Below are 22,122 nucleotides of genomic sequence, written 5' to 3' on the forward strand. Positions count from 1 at the left end.
TAAATGATTATAATTTATTGATTTGGTTTTCTCAGCATAACCTGCATATTGTTAGCATGCAGGATTGATCCTATCTTTCATATAAAATTTCACGGGAGGTAAGTAATCAACTTGGCTACTTGTCGAATTGTCATATTGCTGGATGCAGCAGATCCAGGATTGATTGGTATCCAAAGGGAGTTGTTATTTTAACAAAGATCCAAGCCTTCATAACTAATCTAATAGCTTCGGCCTCATTTTTTCAGGATATATTGATTCATTGACCAGATATAAGGAAGGGTACCAGGAATTCAGATAGAAAAATGTTTAGAAGAAGCTATTTGTGTTTAGATCTTTCCAGACAAGGTTCCATATTGCTTATAAAGAAAAAAGAATAGAGATTTACTCCCCTCCCACCATTAGGGTATAGAATTGATATCATCCAACATAGATTTCCAAATTCCTGGATCAGATTCATTAAGCAGACCTTTAAGATAGGGTAGGGCTATGATATGATTTAGACTTGGAATGGGAATGAGAAGATGATATTTTATACAATGGAGTATAATTTGAATACAGAATTATGCTGTTTAAGATAGGCAATGTCCTTATAGTTTTCCAAGATTCATGAATTCAACTTTTTAAGACCTACTAAATTGAAGAATTTTAAAAAACTATTTTAAAAGTTATTTAAAATAACATTTTAAAGTATTTTTAAGTATTTTAAAATATTATGACATAGAAAGGGGACTGGACAGGGAGTCAGAAAATATTCAAGTTCAAATTCTCCCTCTGACTTTTATTAACTATGTTATCATGAACTTCAAAGCCTTATTTTTTCTTCTCTAAAATGGGCTGAATGTTTATGTTAATCTCATGCTTCACAAGATTGTGCTGAAGATCAAATGGAAATCTCAGAGGCTTATGTGGCATTATTGTGATGATGACTTTTTAAAAAAATCTATTTACTAGATTCCAGCTAGGCAAACACTAAATGACACAATGGATAGAGCTTTGGGTCTAGAGTTAAGACCAACCTCAGACACTAACTAGCTGTGTGACTCTGGGCAAGTCATTTAATTCTGTTTGTCTCAGTTTCTTCATCTATAAAATAAGTTAGCAAAGGAAATGGCAAACTACTCCAATATTTTTGCCAAGAAAATCCCAAATGGGATTGTGAAAAATTGGACACAACTGAACAACAGCTAGGCAAAAGTCACCCCCCTTACATCTGTGACAGAATAATATTTTTCACATCTGGAAAAATATCAATTAAAGCAAGTAAAGCTGGAATTTTTAGGTGAATATAAAAGAGTACAAATGGACACAGCTGTGGCTAAGATGTAGTGGGATACTTCTGTCCTGGGTAGAAAACTTAGAAGTTATCAAAACAATATATTCTGGAAGTGTTTGCCCACTAATCAATCTCCATCCTATGATATTTGAGGAGATGGAAATAGTGTATCTTTTTTTTTTTTCCTCTAGGTCATTCTTACCTCTTTTTAACTAATGGCTGTTTGTCTCAGGTGCAGAAGTTTCTCTGAAAATAAACCCATCCTGCCTCATTGCACATCACTCTCCTGAAACACTGTGGTCCCATCACTCTTACCTTATTGGACCCCAGAGACAGGACTCCATACCCCAACTTGGCCTCTTTTGATTCTCACACAGAGGCTGCCTCCCCTCCACAAATTAGAACCTCTTAGAATTCCTAGTTTTACTATTTCTAGCCATATGAAAAGATGCTCCAAGTCATTGTTAATCAGATAAATGCAAATTAAGACAACTCTGAGATACCACTACACACCTGTCATCAGAGGTTATTGTTGTCCTATAACATTCGTTCAGCCTTGGATGCATAGTTCATATAGATGCATAGTGCATATAGTTTGCACTATAAGTGTTTTAAAAGGCTCCTGAAGCAGAGCTCTCTTTAGGGAGGTGAAATAACCCTGTTTACCACTGTTTCTGTGTATACATTTTATGTAAGACATTGATGGATTAATGAATGAATAAGCATTTATTACGTGGCAACTATAGGCAAGACACTGTACTAAGTGGTAGAGATACAAATGAAAAAAGTCTTTGTTTTCAAGAAGTTCTCATATTCTAATAAAGAAAAATAACATACAGGAAGTATCATCTGTAGATCAAGTGATTGGTTAGGAGTCATGGTAATGGCGAAAATCTTCTCCTTAAAAAGAAAGCCTCCAAAACATTGATTTGGGGACAGCTTGGAAGCAGAGCCAATCATTGATAATAGGCAGAGGGAGGATGCTTTCTTCCTGGGTTCTGTGCCTTGTGGATTGATGCCTTTTAGACAACAATAAGAACTTTCTTTTCCCAGACAGACAAATGCCTTGAAAATTCTTTGGTCCAGTAGAAGCTATCAGCAGCTAAAGAATGTTATATAAATTTGTTTAAAAAGCATCTGGTAATTAAGGTTATATGACTAATAAAGAGATCAATAGAGTTGGATGAAATGGATTAAGGATGTCTTCCTGGAGAAGGTGATCAGAGTTTTGATCAGAGTTTTAGAGGGCAAAAGGTAATAAATCTGAATTGGCAAAAGCAATAGTATGCACAAAGGTACAGAAACAGGAATGAACAAGTGGTCTGTTTAAGGTCATAGAAGAGCTAGATTGGCTAGAAAAGAGGCTGTGCAGAGCAATTTAAGAAACAAACTGATAAATTAGTTGAGAGAGTTGTTGGTGAAAGTCCTTGAAAACCAGGCTGAATATTTTGGAGACCATTGATGTATTAAGATTAAGTTTGTTACCTTGATGCAACTAAGTCTATTTTGTAATATCTACTATTTTGTGATGAAGTATATTGATTATTTATAATTTCTTATTCAATATTAAGATGAGGGGTAGCTAGGTGGCACAGTGGATAAAGCAATAGCCCTAAAGTCAGGAGGACCTGAGTTTAAATCTGGTCTTAGATACTTAACACTTCCTAGCTGTGTGACCCTGGGCAAGTCACTTAATCTAAATTGCCTCAGTAAAAAAAAAATTAAGATGAACATATGTGGAGTATAGATTGTTTAACAATATGTAGGTGTTCATAACCAACTGATAAATATATGGGAACCCCAGATAGGACAGGCTACCCATGGGAAAATTGGGTAAACAATATTGTTATTAGTTTATGTCATCAGGCACCAATCAAATTAATTAATAAATAAATTATGTCACTGATCACCAATCAAATTTTGTGTGCAAATAGCTAATATCCATCCTTAAAATTCCAGAAACTCACCAGAGAGTTCCAGCCTTCAGCTTAATCTTGGGTTGCAACCAAGGGTAATTCTTGTTCTCTCCACACTTGAAACTGAAGCATCCCCCATGTTTAATTGAGGGCAATTTTTATTGACTGATGGCGAATTGTGGTCTTGCCAAGTAACCATCTCAGAAGACATATGGCCTCTGGCTGGATAGAAAAGAAACTTTTTAAACTGAGTGTCACTAAGAGAAATATTTATTGACAAGCCTTAGGAAATCATATTGTTGTATTGTGCATACTGTGGCTAAATTTCTATTAGCTAATAGATAATATAAACTAATGTTTGCATGCATTTGATTAATAAACTTTAATTGCCATTGAGACATGTAAGCCTAATTAGTGTTTACATTGCGCTAGTTAGCCTAAATAATGGGTAAATTGATTTTAGGTAACAATAGGGACTACTAAAAGTTTTTTTTTTTTTTTTTTTCCTTTCAGATAACAGGTAATGTAGAATGGAGCTAGAATTTTGGAGATAGAAGTGATAAAATTTTAAGAGAAAAAAAGCCTATTTTATAGAAAATTAAACTGAGACTTGGGTAAGGGTAGACCACTTAATCACGGTTATTTATCCAGTTAGTGGCAGAGGTTCCACCTTTTTTTCTTTCCTTTGATGTAAACCATGCTCAAAGAGTATTCTACTTTATTCAATGGCAGGGGAAAGCGCTGGAAGAATTGAGAGGTGTTAGGACACTGTTGAATTTCCTGAGAAATTATATGTGGAAGGCCTGAACTGAAGTGGTGACTATGGAAATGAAGAAAAGAGATGTAAAAAAAATTATACAGGAAATGATGGTGAATCTATTATCAGGGGACTAAAACCTAACTCTAAGGTATTTATTTTAGGGGGATGGTTATGGTGATATTATTGATAGTAATTTCATTTCAATTCAACAATTATGGGGAGCTAAGTAATAAGTTCAAGGAAATCTGAGTTAAAATCCAAGATTAACTGGGCAAGGTGCTTAACTTTTATTTGCCTCAGTTTCCTCATCTGAAAAATGAGGGTAATGGCATCTACCTTCCAAGGTTTTTGTGAAGATCACATAAGAAAATAATTGTAAAGTATTTAGCACAATGCCTAATAGTAAATGCTATATAAAATTAAGTTTTATTATTATTAAATACTGTCAATGAAAAAAAGTATGGATGGGTGATTAAAGGAAAATGAATTCCATTTTCAAAAGAATCTTAGATGTCAGTGGAGAGAGAGTGATGGATGATGTCAGTGGATGATTGATGTCAGTGGAGAGAGAGAGAGAGAGAGAGAGAGAGAGAGAGAGAGAGAGAGAGAGAGAGAGAGAGAAGAGAAGAGAAGAGAAGAGAAGAGAAGAGAAGAGAAGAGAAGAGAAGAGAAGAGAAGAGAAGAGAAGAGAAGAGAAGAGAAGAGAAGAGAAGAGAAGAGAGAGAGAGAGAGAGGAAAAGGGGAAGGAAGAAAGGGAGAGGGAGGAGAGAAGAGGGAAAGGTAGGAGGGTATAAAGGGAGAGGAGAAGGGAGAAGGAGAAGGAGAGAGAAAAGGAGAGGAAGCAGGAGAGAGGAGGAGAGGGAAGGGAAGGGGGAGGCGGAGGGAGAGGGGAAGGGGGAGAAGAATCAGAACAAGCTTGAAATAGTCATTATTACTTGCTAGACTAATGATGGAGCAGAAATTGAATTTGGGGTTTACCAGGCAATGAGTGATTCAGCATTCTTAGCAGTTTATTGACACAGTAATATCCTTTAGTACTAACTGCCAAACATTGGTGAGTCAACATGATGCTGAGATTGAGGCTGCTTGTAATAAAGTAAGCAATCACTCCAGAGAATGCTGTCCTATACTTGCTTCTCAATAACATCAGTGTGTGCCAGCTGAAGCCTGGCCTGGCCTTTTTTTTTTTTTTTTTTTTTTTTTTTACCAACCTTTGCTCCATCAGACCAGCAATAATAGATGGTTTTAATTCAGTTTCTAGAATAAAAAAGTATTCATATCAGAAAGACCACCCCATGCAGTCATATGTAATAGAAAGGTCAGTCTATGGTAAAAAAAAATAATGAATAGTTTCTCTGTTTTTAAACTAAGTCTCTGGTTGGAGTATAGTGGACAATGGGCAAATCAGCATTAGGCACTATTTTGTCACAGTAGGCCTTTCAGAGCCACTGCCACAAAATGATGTAATCAATAAGTTATCATTGTGTAGACACTGTCTCCATCTATGATTTTTCTTAGAAAATACCAGTGATTATTTATTGGTGTTCCCAACATTGTTTAAAGAGGTTAAAAGGATGAATCTGTTTTGAGTATTTTGGGGACAAAATGTCTTTTCTAGTAAAGTGGCATCTAATCCATGTAAATAGCAAAATTAATGCAAATTAAATATAAAATGTTAAATAAAAACAGCTTAAAAGTAATCAAAAATACTGGCAATGCAGTGTATTGAAAACAAACAAAACAAAACGACAAAAAGCCCAAAACAAAAAAGGAAAAAAAAAAACATATGTTGACAATATCTCATCATTACACAAGAGACTCACAATTACAATGTTAAATAAGAAAGGTATAAAATCCTGCTGATTCTGTATACCAGCTCATTAGGGTCATGGTATTTAATCCTGCACCTTCATGTTACAGAAGAACAGACTGAGATATGGAAAGGTTAAGCAAAATGTGCAGGTTAAGTGAAAAGTGAAACAAGATTTGAACCCATGGCTTCTTGACTCCAACTTTGGCATCCTAGAGAAAGGGGTTAGAATAGATTAGAAGTTCTTAATCTTGAGTCTGTGAATCAAAAAAAATTGGGGAGGGATAACTATTTCATTAAAATTATTTTTCTTCCTAATTCTGTGTATTTTATTTCATGAATTTAAAGGTATTTTATTTTGATAAGGAATGGATAGATTGCCAAAGTAGTCCATGATACAAAAGACCCTGAACTACATATTCTCTAAGGTGAGAGAGGTCTAGATTTCTCTAAAAACTACATATTGTTTGCCTTTTGTTCTTGATAACCACCAATGATATCACAGGGTGATGTCGTGACTTGTGCATGAACTGGATTTAGGTGAAACAGAGGTTCAAAAAGTCTCAGCCTCACTCTTTAGTCAAGGATCTGCAGTGGTAAGACAAATGGAAAAGACAGACAATGGACCAAGATGCAGTGGGTGACCTTGGAGTACTTCTGAATGAAAACCAATGGCTTTATTCAATCCCTCTGCCCCTTTTTCTTTACCTCCAAGGCTTCTGGATTTTCACAGTTGTCTGGCTGTCTTCTTTATAAATGCTGAGTTGAATACACACTCAGATACAGCTGTTAGTGAACTTGGCACACTACTGAGATAGTTAATGATTGAGTAAACTTCCCAGCTGTTTTTTGTGGGGGTGGTATGTGGTAAATATGGCTATTATTTGGGCTCTTGGTTTATGAATTAATAGAAGGCTATAGTGTTAAGGCTTGTCCACTTGGCAGACTCACAAATGCTGAAATCACAGATCACTTAATAAAATATACCATTACTTAAGTGCTTCTAAATATTGAAGATGTCTAGGAAGATAAAGTTCCTAACAAGTAGTCCTACAGAAAGGCTGAATTAAGAATTTTTTCCTACAAGATGTGAAAAGTTTTCTCTTACCATAGTTCCATAATATAACTGCTAATGTTAATTTAGAGCAAAGATTTCTTAATCTAAGGTCCCTGACCTTTATAATTTTTGATAACTATATTTCAATATAAATGTTTTCCTTTGTAATTCTATGGATTTTTGGATACATTTTTTATAGATACATTTGAAAATATTAATGAGAGAAGGGGTTCATAGTTTTCGCCAATGGTCTAAGGGCTCCATGGCATACAAACCAGATTAAAGATCCCTGATTTACAGTAAGAAACAATATAGACCTTTCCAGAAATGTGTGGGATACAGGAAAATGGAGTTTTAAAGTTAATCTGTGACTAAAACCCAAAGCATAAATAATTTTATTTTTTAATGTTTAACTGCTGATTAATAGTAAAGAAATGCAAAATGTAAAATGTAACATGCAAGAAAAGGTTAAAAAAAGGTATAATTGGCTGATCACTAAAATCAATTTAATGAAACGATGTATAGTGTACAATCTGTTTTACTTAAGAGCATATCAAGTTTTCATAAGAATTTTTTTCTTGGATTATTTAAATAAATATAGAAGTTAAAGGTGGTTTTTTTCTTTGCTACATTATTTAGGCTTACCCAAAAAGCACCTTTTAGCAACCTTCCCTTCATCCCAATAAACAATTTATAGGACTCAAACTTTTCCAACACTGCATTTGGAAAACCATTTAGAATTTTATTAAGAATGTATAACATTGTACAGGTATTCAAATACTGGTATGATACATAAATACCTTACTGAAAGGACAACACCTTTAAATATATTGACTGCTTCATCTTTAAATAGACAGGAACTTGTGAACATATCTATTATACAAAATTTCTTATTCAACAGAATTCACTGTATCCACATCAGCAAAGCAGCATGAGCATGGGCTATTGGCCAGGATGAGGAAGTAGCCTTGTTATGTGAAACTTGATATTACAATGATTTCTTTTAAATTAGAAAAACAACAACAACAAACCACCACACCTTATTTTATTCATATCTCTTAAACTTTATGCTACAATTTAAATCCAAAATTCTTTCATGTATTTTGACTTAACTGGTATACATATACCTGTTGGTGTGTAAATATTTCATTTTTCATCTTAGTATTTCTTTTTGTTTAGGATTTGACAGAATTGATAGATTTAAAATAATTAAATTCTGTATTTTAATGCTGTTTGATCCTTCATGTGATATTTTATAATTATTGTATATGATACCAATTATTTTGTTTAACATTACATTAAGTAGCATGGCAGAAAAAATTTTGGATCAGGAACCAGGAGTCCTGTGTTATAGGCCAAAGTTTGTTTCTAAGTAGTCATGTAACCACAAACAAGTCATTGTTGGCCTCAGTTTCTACATCTTTAAAAAGGGTTGGATGAGTTGATCTTTTAAATCTTTTCCTGCTCTAATGTTCTTTAAATCTTAAATAAAGGCCTCTTGAATTCATTATGAAATTCAGACTGTTACTTTGCTTTGAAACCAAGGATCCTAATATTAAAAATAAATTTACAATTCCCTGCCTCACTTATATCCTGCTTTTTAAATCTTAAAATATATGTCTGTAGTGTTTAAACAATATTCAATCTGAGACCAGTCTTGAATTTTAGTTTTGAAAAATGAAAATTAAACTTTTATGTCTTTTTCTCAGTTTCTATGATATAAAAATATTCCTAATGATGTTTATTTACTGCATTTTTTTGGATGTCCCAAATTGGTAAAAAGAGAACACTAGGAAGATAAGTAAGGAAGCTCTCAGAAATTTACTAAAAACTTTTAAGACATCCCAGGAATATGTGAGATGAGTAAAACAATGGTGAACCTTCCTTCTACTTGGAGATTGTTCATCTTTTTAATAAAATGCAAGTTATGATGTTAGAAATACAAATTCTTCCAGATGCTATTTATTAAACCTTAAACTTACTAAAAACAAACTAAAATGAGAAATACATTTTAAACACAAACATTCCACATTGGGGTAGTAGGAAACCTCTAATTTTTATTGATCTGTTAATTAAACAAATTTGTTTATTTAAAACTATGAGGATGGTAAGAAAAAAAAATATCTGTATCAGAAATAAAGCTTAACATCCTCCCTCCTTCATCCTTACATTTCTGCAGAAGCTGGTAGCATTTCTTTCTCCTGCAGTTTCTAAGAATAATTCCAAGAAAAAAAAAATTCAGATATCAACCTCTAAAGAGCTCCGGAATACCCATTATTTCATTCTGCAGTAAAGGATCATTGACCAGCTATCAAGTAACAAAGCAGGGACATGAGTCTGAAGAAAGTATTGGATATCTATTTCTTAAAAGAAACTAACTGTTCAAGCACATAAAAAACAAGACCCTCCCAACTTGCTCTTTGCAAAAAAGATTAGACTTGAACATGCAAATGAGTAAATTGGTAGTGGGGGCATGTGTGTAGGAAGAGTACCCATTTAGCAATGGGAAATCATACCTTCCACTTCAGTGCCCCTATGAGATGCCAACAATAGGAATTCTGACTTTGAAAATCCTCCATTTCTAATCAAATGATTGGAAAGTCCAGGTGTCACTGACTTGCTACCGGCTGCTGTAAGACAGCTTCATGATCCAGAGGTTGCTTGACCCCACGGAACCTAGATCTCAGCTCAGCAGGACCTCTTTTTGAATCTCCTGGGTGTTACTGTGAAAATAACAGTTTAATCCCTCTTTACTGCGGTTTAATTGGGATCTACTCCAAACTGAAAGTTGATCTTTCGCGGACCCTTTCCCAGAGGAACTCGTGAAACAATGCTGCCCCAAACCCAGGGGTCTGGCTGACAAGCTAGTGTGGAAAACAAAAGCTTCGGCTCCCGTATTAATTAGGTCTCTATTCCACTCCGCTCTCTTCCACTCTCTACCCCCGCCCCCATCCCAAGTGCAGCTTTGTTCTATTCCTGATAAGGGTCATCCTCGTGATTTCCAGTTAGGTCATTCAAAGTCGAAAGTTTCAGCTCTTCAAGTCTCAGTCCTTGATTTACAATCCAAAACTGTAAGGCCAGGAGGCGGAGCAAGAAGGGCGAGGACAAACCGCTTGGTATGGAAGGAAAGGATTGTGTCTGCGCTCTATTCCTGTATCTATGAGCTACAGTGATAATATGTACGGCACTGGGCACGGATGGCCAGGCATGTCCAATTATACCAGTGACTAAACGTATTTACTTGCCTGGCCTCCCGCTCTAATCCCGTCGGGTCTGATTTAATCCCTCACGCGGAGCAGGAGTAAAAGATCACCCCGCATCCCCCACCCCAGGAGCCAGTTGTCCCCGGCCCTCGTTGTGTATGTGTGTGAGCGAATGCGGGCGTATGTACTAGCAGGAAAGTTCTGAACCTGGACCACCTGCAGTTGGTTGGCTGAGACTCAGGGCTGCCTGAGAGGGGCTAGGTGCTGACGGAGAGGAGATCCCTCCACTTCCACATCCTACTCAATTCTACCGCGTCTGCACATCTGTTGTTGCTTTTTTGCCTCAGCCTTTCAAGAGTTCGAAGATACATCTGATTAGGAGATAGGGGCAGCGGGGGGGACACAGCAGCTCCTTTCATTCAGGTGATGGTGCGGCGCCACAACTGGCCTTGGTGGGCCGTAGGGGACTCCCTCCCAAAGGCTGCATCTCTAAAAAGCTTCTCTGATCCAGCAGCCCCCCAATCCCTTGAAGCTCGAACCTCTCCAAGTCCGGTGGATTCCATCTTCTTATCTCCTGTGGGCTGTCTGAGGTATGGGAAACCTTTCCTAGCCAGAGCATGGCTCACCTGTGCTAGGAGAGGGGGAGGATGGCAACTTTCAGACTTAGATGAAAGATGAAAGCGTTCCGGACTATGAAGCGTGCTTGCCAACTCCGGTAATCGAATAGTAGGGCCGCTACTCGGGTGACTTGTACTTGAGCTGGTTTATTTGTGTGGGTGGGATGTGTTTGGGGGTGTGGGACTTGTTATTGGTTTACCGGTTTTCCCAACCTGTTCTCCTTTGCATGATGCACCATGAGTTATTTTCTGTCCTACTGCAAAGCTCACGGAGGGGCCATCCTCACCCACTACCAGGCCCTGCGTGAAGAGGGCTTTCTGTGTGATGTGAAGCTGGAGGCTGAAGGCAGCGAGTTCCCGGCGCACAGGTCGCTCCTGGCGTGCTCAAGTGACTACTTTAAAGCTCTTTTCAAAAGCTATACGCAGGAGTCTAGGGCCCCCGTTATCCACCTGCAAGTGCCCTCGGCCAGTGGTCTTCAGCGCCTCCTGGACTTCATCTACACTGCCTGGCTGCCCTTGTCTATGGACACGCTGGAAGACACGCTGGAGGCTGCCAGCTACCTACAAGTGAGTGAGGCTGTAGGCCTCTGCAGCCGCTACTTGGTGCGTCACCTGGGTCTGGAGAACTGTTGCTTCGTGGCCAATCTCGCCACCCGCTTTGGCCTGGCTGACACGCTGTCCGCAGCCGAAAGCTTCATCGGGCGCCACATGCGAGAGCTGTTGGACAGGGGCCCGGAAGCAGCGGGGCTTCTGGAGCTCAACCCGGTCTCGCTTAAGACGGTACTGGGCTCCCCAGACGTGCCATACGTGGCCGAGGCCCGGTTACTGAGCCTGACGCTGAGCTGGTTGCTTCAGGATCCCGCGGCCGAACGCCTTCCGCACTGCTCCAGTCTTCTGGAACACATTCGTTTCGGTCTGGTGCCCCCCGAAGTGCTTCGTCGAGTCTATTCGGGCTCAGGCCTCAGTCTTCCCACCCGAGTGAAGGGTCTAATTATCCAGGCTATCAGCTACCATACAGCCACTTCCCGCCAGCCCCTAATGCAGAGTGAGCAGACTAGTTGCAGGAGCCCCCGAACCCGCATCTTACTGGTTGGAGGGCGCCGGGCCAAAGAGGCAGTGACTCAAGGTGCTGAAGATGCACAAATCCCTCGAGAAGAGGAAAGAGGTAACATCGGCGGAGCTGCAGGTGAACAGGCTGAACAGGAGGTGCAACCTGAAGAAGTGGATGAGTGGGAACTGACCCAAGATGTGATCTCCTTCGACGTGTACAACCACCACTGGCGCAACCTCACCAGGCTGCCCGCCCCGTTGCAGGGACACTGCGTGTGCACTATTGGCAACTTCCTTTACGTACTGGGAGGGGAGAGTCCGGCAGGCAACTCCTCTTCTCTTTCTCCAACTGTTCCGCTGGAGGTCACAGCTCAAGTGCACCGCTATGATGCGCATTTCCACGTGTGGGCTCCTATGCCTTCCATGCAAAAGGCCCGGGCCCACTTCTGGTGCGGCGTTGTGGGAGACAACCTCTTAGCTGTCGGGGGTGTGGGCGCAGATGGAGCCGCCCTAGCCTCTGTGGAGGTGTACGACTTGGGCCGAGACCGCTGGACAGCGGCCAAGGAGTTGCCGCAGCCAGTGTATGGACATGCCGGGGCGCTAGGGGCCTGTGGCACTGTTTATATATCCGGGGGCAAGCTCGGAGGGCGGCCGCAGGAGGGAGGTTTGGAACGAGGTGGCAGCATCCGGGATGTGTACGCCCTAAGCCCACAGGAGAGGGTATGGAGTAAGAGGGCACCCATGAGCATCGCTCGCTTTGGGCACCACATGGCGACGCTACGTGGCGCGGTGTTTGCTTTTCTGGGGCGCTATGAGCTCTTCTCAGAGATTGAACGCTACGATCCCGGAGCAGATCAGTGGACTCGCTTGCGGCCCCTGCTCTATGACCGTTTCTGCTATGGACTAGCAGTGGTGGAGGAGACTGCACTTCTACTGGGTGGGTTAAAATGGCAAGATTCCAGGCAAGTGCCCACCCGCAACGTGGTAGGCTATGACTTGGACCTCGACTGCTGGGAAGATATTGGTTGCGACTTGCCACAGGCTTGGAGCGGCCTTAAGTGCGCAGTGTTGCAAGTTTCAGAAGAGGAAGAGGAAAGGGTGGAAAAGATAAAGAAAGTGGAAACACAGGCTGAGGTGCATTAAATCATGCTCCTCTCATTTCAGAATGCAGTTATGAAAATGGGTGTAACTGACTGGCACATTGTTCCCAAAATGATAGTCTCTTCCAATGTATCTTTAAACCTTATGAAATTGCAGAGAGTGGAGGTTATGGAAAAACAGACAGAATGAAGTATTAAACTGAAGACAGTTTCAGTTTAACGTTAAATCCCAGAAGATATTCTCCCTCTCCTTCCCCCCTCCTCACAGTGACAGAATGCGAGTAAGAGAGAAGATAGGAAAGATGATTTAGCTTCAGCAGCCTGATTTCTTGGAAGAATATAACTGGGTTAGCAAAATTTTGGAGTAGTTGTCTTTTTTATTTAAAAAGAAGCTGTCACTTAAAATTAGTTTTACAAGGTATTAAATGGAAATCATCTTTGTGCCAAAGCTAAAGAAAGAAAATAAAAAGTGAAGCCACTCAAGTATTGGAAAATGTTAACAAAAATAGGATGATATTATTTTGGTAAATGGTGGAGTAAGACAATCTAAACAGAATAAAATTGTTGGAAAGAGAAATATGATTTTCTATATCATACTTATAATTGTGGTTATAACCTATTTAATGTCTCATGAAAATACTGAACAAAGAGACAAAATCTTTGGGAAAATAACTTTTGTGGCATGGCCTTTGGATAGAGTGTTTTGTTGTTGTTTTTAAATTTCTGGCATGATTTTGGATCAAATTTTAGTATTACTAACACTAGAGTAATTAGGGTTCATAATGAAGAGAGTTAATATGGGGATCTAACAGTAAATAAAGTATTTTCTGTATCCTTTCTTTAAGTGGAAATTCTTGAGAGATGCCCGATTTCTCTCTCTCTTTCTCCTTTTCAGAATACACAGTAAGATGAAGGTTAAATTTTGTTCAAAATGAACTGGGAAATTCAGTTTTTAAAGGTCTCAGAGAGAATGTTTGTTTAAACTAAATAGCCTTGGCCACCCACAGCATAACATTCAAACTACTTAATATAGCAGGATGACTAAATGACTAAGTTACAAAGGTATGAAATCCATAAAAGTTTTATATTAATAAATTAAGTGCTTTATAAATATTCCTTTGAAAGCTGCATTTGTTCTGATTTCTCATTACAGTGCTCTCTCTTACTTTTCAGGTCCTGTGTTAATACAGCACCTACAGTAGGTGCTTAATAAATGTTTGCAGAATTGAATACAGTCAGGCTAGCATTTGAAATGCTATCCAAGAAGGCATCACAATGAATGGTTCAAATGCACACTTTCATGCCAGGCTATTCATGAATGTTTTAAATGTATAAAGATTTTTTTTTTAACCTGTTAATCAAAGTAAAGTTTAGGCAGAAGAACAGTTGCATGGCAACAGACCACTAGATCCTTTCTTTAATTGCCTGGTGGCCATATGATATCACCTGTCCTTTGTGCATAACCCATCCATTAGTGTCAAATATTTTTGTGAATATATTTATATGTTTTTGGTCCATTAAACAACAACAGGCCTTTTGATGCTTGTTAGAAGAGCACACTTCATTTCAAGATAAGCATTAAAAAAAAACAAACTAAATGTACAAATCCACAAATTTAATGTGTCAGTGTCAGTACTCATGCAGTAAGTAAATGTTGATTTTGTTTATTTTGTACAAATAGATTTTTTAAATGACAAAAATAATACACTGGACCTCAAATCCTATATCATATGAACATTAAATGTGATTCCTCATCCATTTTGATTACATATAGAAGTACTGAAAATGGGCTGCAGAAAGGCCACTTTCCCTGTACAATTGTGCAAAGTCTGCAAAACAATAGCAATTCAAATGTAATTTTTTTTTTTAAAGCAAACAAAAGAAGGCTCCCCTGTGTAGCTTTCACTCCCTCTTCCACAGTGAGGATAATCACTGGAAAGTATCTGAGCTCTTCAAGATTAAGGTACATTCACTGAGCTTAACAGGCTACAGTAATAAAGCTGATTAAAAGTAAGTCTCAAGATAGACAGTCATGGGGAGGGGGTGACCCCTCCTCTGAAAATATCAAATTGTGACTTTTAAACTATGCAGCCAGACACTGAGAAGCAGCACAATCATCATCATGCTGAGATCACGTTCAAAAACAAGCTAATAATTATAATATATGAAGAGGAATTTCCCACATACACACTCCATTTTATAGAATATTTCAAGAATATAAGAAAAATGTCCATTGTTTTTCTCACACATATAACTCACTGAAACATTCTTAATAGACAGTACCCTTTTGCCCCACACAGAGTACATTTTAATTTTTTCCTCAATATTTCCCAAATTTTTAATAATCCAAATTTTTTAGCAGTTATTTTTGCTTCCTTGTCTCTAAATGTAATTACTTAGTTAAATTCATTAATAAGGAAAACAAGTAAGCTAACTGTAAAATTAATTTGTTGAATTTACACTTGGTGACTTTTTTTTTTTGAATTATAGTTCCAAAATATGAGGTTGGTGTTACTTGTGTAGCTGCCTTATTAGGTGAGTTAAATCTGTTAAAAAAAAAATCAATACTTAAATTCCTAAACACTCTCACAACATCCCATCACTAGAAAAATAAAGAAAGATTTAAACCAAGAAAAAATAAAGCAGCTATCTCTTTGATTTTGGTTTTCTTTTTTTACAAAAAAAAATTACAAAGCTTTCCCCTGATATACCATTTAGTGTTCCTGTAGATTTGCAATAACATTTTCATTTTCTAGCTTTCAAAAGTTAATTAGCTATTAAGACATGGATATCTTATACCTGAACTTTTCTTATAGCAATGATTTTCTATTCTGCTTAACTCTCTTTTGTACTAACCTACATTTCACAAAAATAAAACTACAGCATTAAACTTTGTGCAGTGTTTAAGAAAATTCTTAGCACATTTTAATAAATATAAAAGATTTATGTTCTTTCCCACAAGATGTCTGCATCTGAAAAATGTGATTCAGTTCTAAAGTTTTGTTTCATATAAAATTAACTTAAAGGGACAGTAAAGGTCCAATAGTAAACTGTCTTCAGGATTTACTACTTGAGGTCTTTCTGTCTCCATAGCTATTTGCAAAAATTAATTTTAAATTATTAAAGACGGTTTATTTTGCACACGGTAAACACAAGCCGAGCACTGGTCGCATATAAAATATACAAATGTTCATTAAAGACAGTGATATCATGAGGTTTACTTCATATAGTTCAGCAACATTAAAATATAATTTACCAAGTTTCCCACACATGAATATAAAAACTACCTTATGCACTTGTTCAAAGGACAGGACTGTGGCAGATGGCGTGAAGACAAGACGCTTACACATGCGTTTCAATGTATGAATGGGTATGCACTAGAGAGGATATAAGTACATCTACTTCGGAAGAAACATTTAATGGGTCATTTGGGGTGCTTTTTTGACAGATATCCAAGAATAGGTCAAGGTACATCTCCTTCCACTCTTGAAAGTCTTTAGATGTCAAATCTGGATTGTCTAGAACTTTATCTATAATGGCTACTTCTCCTTCTCTAGCCTGGAAAAAAACAAAACAAAACAAAACATAGTTAGTACCATATTCCATCAAAAACTTTAGGTTAATATTTTAAGTTCTTCTACTGCCTACATTCTACTAATTAAGTAATTTCTTTTCCTATATTAATAACTCTGATCTGCTTCTTACTACATTAAATTTTTAAATCCTAGTCATTAAAACAAGTTGTGCCTAGGTTACCTTCTGAACTGATTCTTATTCTAAAAAAATTCTACTCCTCTGCTTGTTTTCTAAGCTACTTCTGCCATGCCTGATAGCAATTTCCTCTAGGTGAGAGTTTACTGACTGAAACACTGAACAATGACCTTTCTCCTTATCCTCATATACCTTCCATTATCAACAGGTTTTTCTAATTCCTTTTATTTTCTACTCCTTAATTTTACCTAGGAGTCCTCAAAATTTCTGCAGTCTACTGGGGAATCACTTTACTTACTACATACCCACATTTAGAGTCAGAAAAAAATATATATATAATCACCAATTTCTCTTGTCCCTTTTTATCTATCAGAGAGGAAGTATCCCTGTCCTTCTCTGAAGCAAATTTCTATCTTTGCTCATTATACCCCATTATTTTTATCTGACATAGCATAATAGCCTCCTAATATGACTGCCTGCCTCTGCCTCCTAACATTTATTTCATGTATAGCCATGTCACTCCTTTACCTCAAAAAAAAATTATGTTAGATGACTAAGGTAAAATAAAACCTTTTTAGTTTGACATTTAAGGCCCTCCCTTTTAGTTATATCCTTTGCATTATTTCATCTTCCTTCCAAGTAATCTACTCCATCAAAATTAGACTTTCCCTCCAAATACAAGTATTGCTTTTTGGACTCTGGTGTTTTTAATCATGCTTTCCTCTATATAGCAGTTGGTTCAATTAATAGAGGATTGGACCTGAAGTCAGACCTGGATCTCAGACACTTACTAGCTGTGTGACCTTGGCAAGTCACTTAACCTCTGTCTGCCACAGTTTCCTCCCCTAAAAATGGGGATAATAATAACCTTTACCTTTCTGGGCTGTTGTGAGGATCAAATGAAATAACATTTGCAAAGTATTTTACAGACCTTGAAGAACTATACAAAAAGGTAACTATTTTTATTCTTATTCTTTAAGCAACTCACTCTGATAATTACAGCACATAGAATATTTATCTTAAGAAATTAAAACATTTAGAAAAAGCAGACTCTGTGTATGCAGAAAATATTTTTATATGACCTTTATATTTCTTACCTATAGTCAAGTCACAAAGGATTTGATCTGAGATTTTATTAAAAAAATTAGGATACTTTTTTCCTCCCAATACAATTATTATACCAAAAGAATAGTAGAGTCATGCTTTTCTTTCCCCATTCTTTCACATTGGTTTCCCATGCCTTCTACACAACATCAAAGTCAAAAAGATGAAAACATCTTATTTTGAATTTCTATACCATGCTAGAGCAATTCATTTATAGTGCAAGAATGGACTTTTAAAATGAGTTTTTTCTTCTCTGCTTGAATATCCTACCTTTAAAGTGCTTTTTAGAATTCGCAGCCTATGTAGTTTTTCATTCACTATTGGATCACTACACCTTTTTATGAAAGATTTCTTGTATTCCAACTTGGTTGAAATTCGGTGTTCTCCCAGAGGTGACAAGCTGGCTCTCTCCAGCGCCTTGTATAAATCTTGCAATGAGTCTGCTAGATTTTCTTCTCCTATTTCATCTGCAACATCCAAAAAAGAAAATAAGAAACATTAGCCACTATTTGACATATTACACCAAATCAGAGCCAACTTCAGTCTTTATTTACTATAAAAATGAAAATAGATCATTTAAAACTAAATCTGAAAACTAGAATAATAAACTATGTAGAAAACATATTAATACCACTCACAAAACTGCAAACAACTGGCTATATGAGATAAAGAATGTTATAAAAAAGTTTCATTAAAGGAGGGAAATGTCCTGACTGATCAGATATTCTGATAAGTATTACAGACTTAGATCCAAACTTCAGAGGTCATCTTGCTTCATTCTTTCTATTTAAAAGAAATAAGGAAATTAAGGCCGAGTGATCTTAAGTCATTTCTCAGCCACTTAGGAATCATCACTAAATATCAGTTCATGTTTTTGGATTTCAAGTCTAGCATTCTATCTGTTATCTCATTCTGACTCTCAAGAGAGGACTTTGATTTGTCCATACTTGACAGTTCTCAAAAACTTCAAGTACAATCATTTTGAATGATTCAGAATGCAATTTTCATGGTGATTTGAGTCATTATAAAGACAAATTGTCATTACAATGAGATTAGATATGCTAGTTAGTGGACATTTCTGATTGAAGAAAGTTTTTCTTTAGAATTCATAGCAGGTATTATTGATACTTGTAAATTTATTTTTTACTTGTAATAAATCTTCCAAGAGTATAGCTGGCAAATTTATAGAATATCTCATTACTCTTATAGCAGTGATGAAATCACTATAAAATTCAATAGTAAATATATATATATATGCCATGGCTCCAAATTGAAAGAAAAAAACAAAATGGAACTTAGCAAGAAAGTACTTTAAATTAGAATGCTATCAGAAAAAGTTTATATAGAAAATTATTCTAGGGAATTCTTTTTTTTTCTTTCTTTCTTTCTTTCTTTCTTTCTTTCTTTCTTTCTTTCTTTCTTTCTTTTCTTTCTTTCTTTCTTTCTTTCTTTCTTTCTTTCTTTCTTTCTTTCTTTCTTTCTTTCTTTCTTTCTTTCTTTCTTTCTCTCTCTCTCTCTCTCTCTCTCTTTCTTTCTTTCTTTCTTTCTTTCTTTCTTTCTTTCTTTCTTTCTTTCTTTCTTTCTTTCTTTCTTTCTTTCTTTCTTTCTTTCTTTCCTTCCTTCCTTCCTTCCTCTTTTTCCCCTTCCTTTCTTCCTTCCTTCCTTCCTTCCTTCCTTCCTTCCTTCCTTCCTTCCTTCCTTCCTTCCTTCCTTCCTTCCTTCCTTCCTTCCTTCCTTCCTTCCTTCCTTCCTTCCTTCCTCTGTATTTTAGAACTAGATGAAGAAAAGTCTCTCTCAACCTTTTTTCTTTTCTTTTCACTGAGATTTTCCGGATGCTAGGTTGTTTCTATTTATTATAAGAAACACACACACACACACACACACACACACACACACACACACACACACACACATCTTTTGCCTAGGGATAGGAAGTTGTATAGTGAGGCAATATAAAGTTTTATAAAAGGTTTCTTATCATTATTGTGACACTGCAGGATCCTAATGATTTTAGACTGTGAAAGCAGAATCCAGTGCCTTCTGTGTTCTTTTTAAATCTAAAACTTTGTGTCTAATTAGTCACAATTATTTATTGTCTAGTGATACCACTTGTAATTGCTTCATTAGGACTTCTCTACAGAGCTTTCAGAAAGTTCTTCAACTGTTCCATTATTTGTTTGACAGAGCAGTAGATTTTAATGAGAAGCCCTAAAAATGAAAGCTAGCACAAGTAGTATATAGCATGGATGGCAAGACAACATATTATCAAAATCATATTTCTATTGTCTTAATTTAAAAGGATGAATCTCTTTCAGAATTAAAGAAGAGCTTCATATGAATTTTTTATTCAATTATTTTGCTGAGGGCAGCACATTCCAAAAAGTGTGATTTTATTCAGTCAGAGCTATCATGCTTTCTTTAGAAAATTTCTTGAGGTTACCAGCATATTTTATTAATATTTGGATGTTATTTCCTGACATTAAGCACCCAAGGGACAGCATTGCACAATGAACCAAGGGGCTGCCTTTAAGGCAGAAAGAGTGGGTACAGGTTCTACATGACCACTGTGGAGGTCACTTAATACTTCAATGCCCCCAGGCAACTCTCAGATTAACTAGAGATGAGTTCCTGATCTGCACTGGTGAAGGGAGTTTCTTGAATTGATGGAATCACAGGTCTGCACCTGAAAAAAAATAAAATAAATTTAAGGGGGCTCCACCAGGGAAGTTTTTCATAGAATATGGACAAACTCTATGGTAGTGGTAGTGGGGGAGAAGTATTTTCATCAAAATGATAGAGATAATTTTGGTTTACCCCTCTTCCCACATAAACATCCACAATGTGCTTAATGTTTTCTACAAATGAATAATTTACTTTTTAAATACTGAACTAGGCCTTATTACCAACACTAATTTCAAACATAAGTTTTAAATCTATTACAATCCTTGTTCTTTTAATGCTCTTTCAACTCAATATCTTTTAACACCATAGATTGGGATGAGTGAATGGGATTCCCTGAAAGATAGGAAGCCTCACACACTAACAAGAAGGTAGTGATTTGACTTCAAAGAATAGTTTGGAAGGAATACGTAGTCATCAGGTGAGAAGAATATAAGGAACAGAGTTCTAGAAGCTGGGGCAAATTAATAGAATAACTTAACTAAAGCAATAGAGTAGAAAAGAGGTACGATATTACATAAAATCATACTCCAGCCAAGGACCCTAAAATTATTGAGTCACTCCAGACTTACCTCCAGGCAAGAGTTAAAACTAAGAAAATTAGGCAAATAAAATTTTATGCCAGATTTTTACAGTTAGACACAGGAGAGAGGCTCACCAGAGTGAATTATAGTAGTTAAGACACAAGATGGCATGCTCTATTATTAACTAGAAAAGAGGTGAAGGGGAGAGTGATTCAGATTATAGTTTTAGAATTTAAAGAAGGCTGGAGTATTTTTGTGGTATAATTTTTATTTCCTTATAGTTCTGATTTATATTATCTAACAATGTCAATTTTGTCTTAAAACATTTTAACCTAGACCACTTTTCCCATTCTCTAAATAATGAGACTATTAAGGTTGATTCTGCATTTTATAAGTCGTTAATATAATTTACATGCATTAAAGAGTCTATATAATAATTATGTTATACAAATAACAAAACAAACTAAATTGTGTCTTTTTTTCTTTCAGAGAAAAAAAGACTGCAGTTAGACAAGATCATCAATCAATGAGAAATTTTGACACTTTTCTCTTGTTAGCACATTTAAACAAGGTATCCCAGAAGACAGGACATGAACACACTTTACAATGTAGTAATAGCACATACCTTTCCTATCAGTGATTGTTAATGTCCCCACCTCCAACACACACACATACACACACACATACCACACACACATGCACACACACACACACACACACACACACACACACACACACACACACAAATATAACAAGCCACAGAGTACTGGAACGGAGCAAGCAGGATGGATTATATTGCCAGGCTACAACAAAAGGCAACCTACTAGCCAGCTTTCACAATTCTGAACTGGACAAAGGATAGATTTCTCTTATATTTTAAAGAGAATTCAGTCACAATAGGATCTTATCTTTTGCATTCAACAACTAAAACACAACACAAAACTCAACATTCAAAACAGAACAGACCTTTATTTTCCATTATTTTAAATTAGTTCCTTTGCCCTTTGCTGGATGGATATCAGTTAAGCCAAGTTTTGCAAATGCTGCAACAACAAATGCTGGAACACCTTTATTTTCCTCTTCATTTTTTTCCTTCTTCTTATTTTTCCTCTTCTGGCTCCTTTCTCTTAAAAATCCTTCCTTTTCTTTCTTCTCTTAAACCCATTAGTTGGCACTGAGGCTTGCTTAGAGCTGATAAAACAACCTCGTGAGGTCTGCTTTCCTGAAGCCTCACATTCTAAATGCACCATATCAGTTAGTAGCATCTTGGCTTAAAGCTAACTCTTGGACACATCACTGAGGGTTTTTAAAGAGCTGG

The 22,122-nt window shown here is 36.9% G+C and overlaps 2 protein-coding genes across 2 annotated transcripts in view; one reads left to right on the forward strand and one right to left on the reverse strand.

Annotated features, from left to right (window-relative positions):
• The first annotated feature begins 9,885 nt into the window (after positions 1-9,885).
• Positions 9,886-15,405, forward strand: KLHL34 (kelch like family member 34). The gene is made up of 2 exons (XM_074300935.1): positions 9,886-13,848; positions 13,960-15,405. Exon 1 carries the CDS (start codon positions 10,874-10,876, stop codon positions 12,827-12,829), a length of 1,956 nt encoding a protein of 651 aa, XP_074157036.1. The 5' UTR covers positions 9,886-10,873; the 3' UTR covers positions 12,830-13,848; positions 13,960-15,405.
• The window catches only part of CNKSR2 (connector enhancer of kinase suppressor of Ras 2), a 305,237-nt gene continuing 297,497 nt past the window's right edge, over positions 14,383-22,122 (reverse strand). The window contains 2 exon segments of the mRNA XM_074300934.1: positions 14,383-16,344; positions 17,872-18,068. Of these exon segments, the coding sequence (XP_074157035.1) occupies positions 16,129-16,344; positions 17,872-18,068 (413 nt within the window). The 3' untranslated portion in view covers positions 14,383-16,128.

This window comes from Sminthopsis crassicaudata, chromosome 3 (genome assembly GCF_048593235.1).
Source record: "Sminthopsis crassicaudata isolate SCR6 chromosome 3, ASM4859323v1, whole genome shotgun sequence".
Classification (NCBI taxonomy): domain Eukaryota; kingdom Metazoa; phylum Chordata; class Mammalia; order Dasyuromorphia; family Dasyuridae; genus Sminthopsis; species Sminthopsis crassicaudata.

Excerpts from the sequence above, each read along its gene's own strand:
- KLHL34 (XM_074300935.1), top strand. The coding sequence starts at position 10,874 with ATGAGTTATTTTCTGTCCTACTGCAAAGCTCACGGAGGGGCCATCCTC.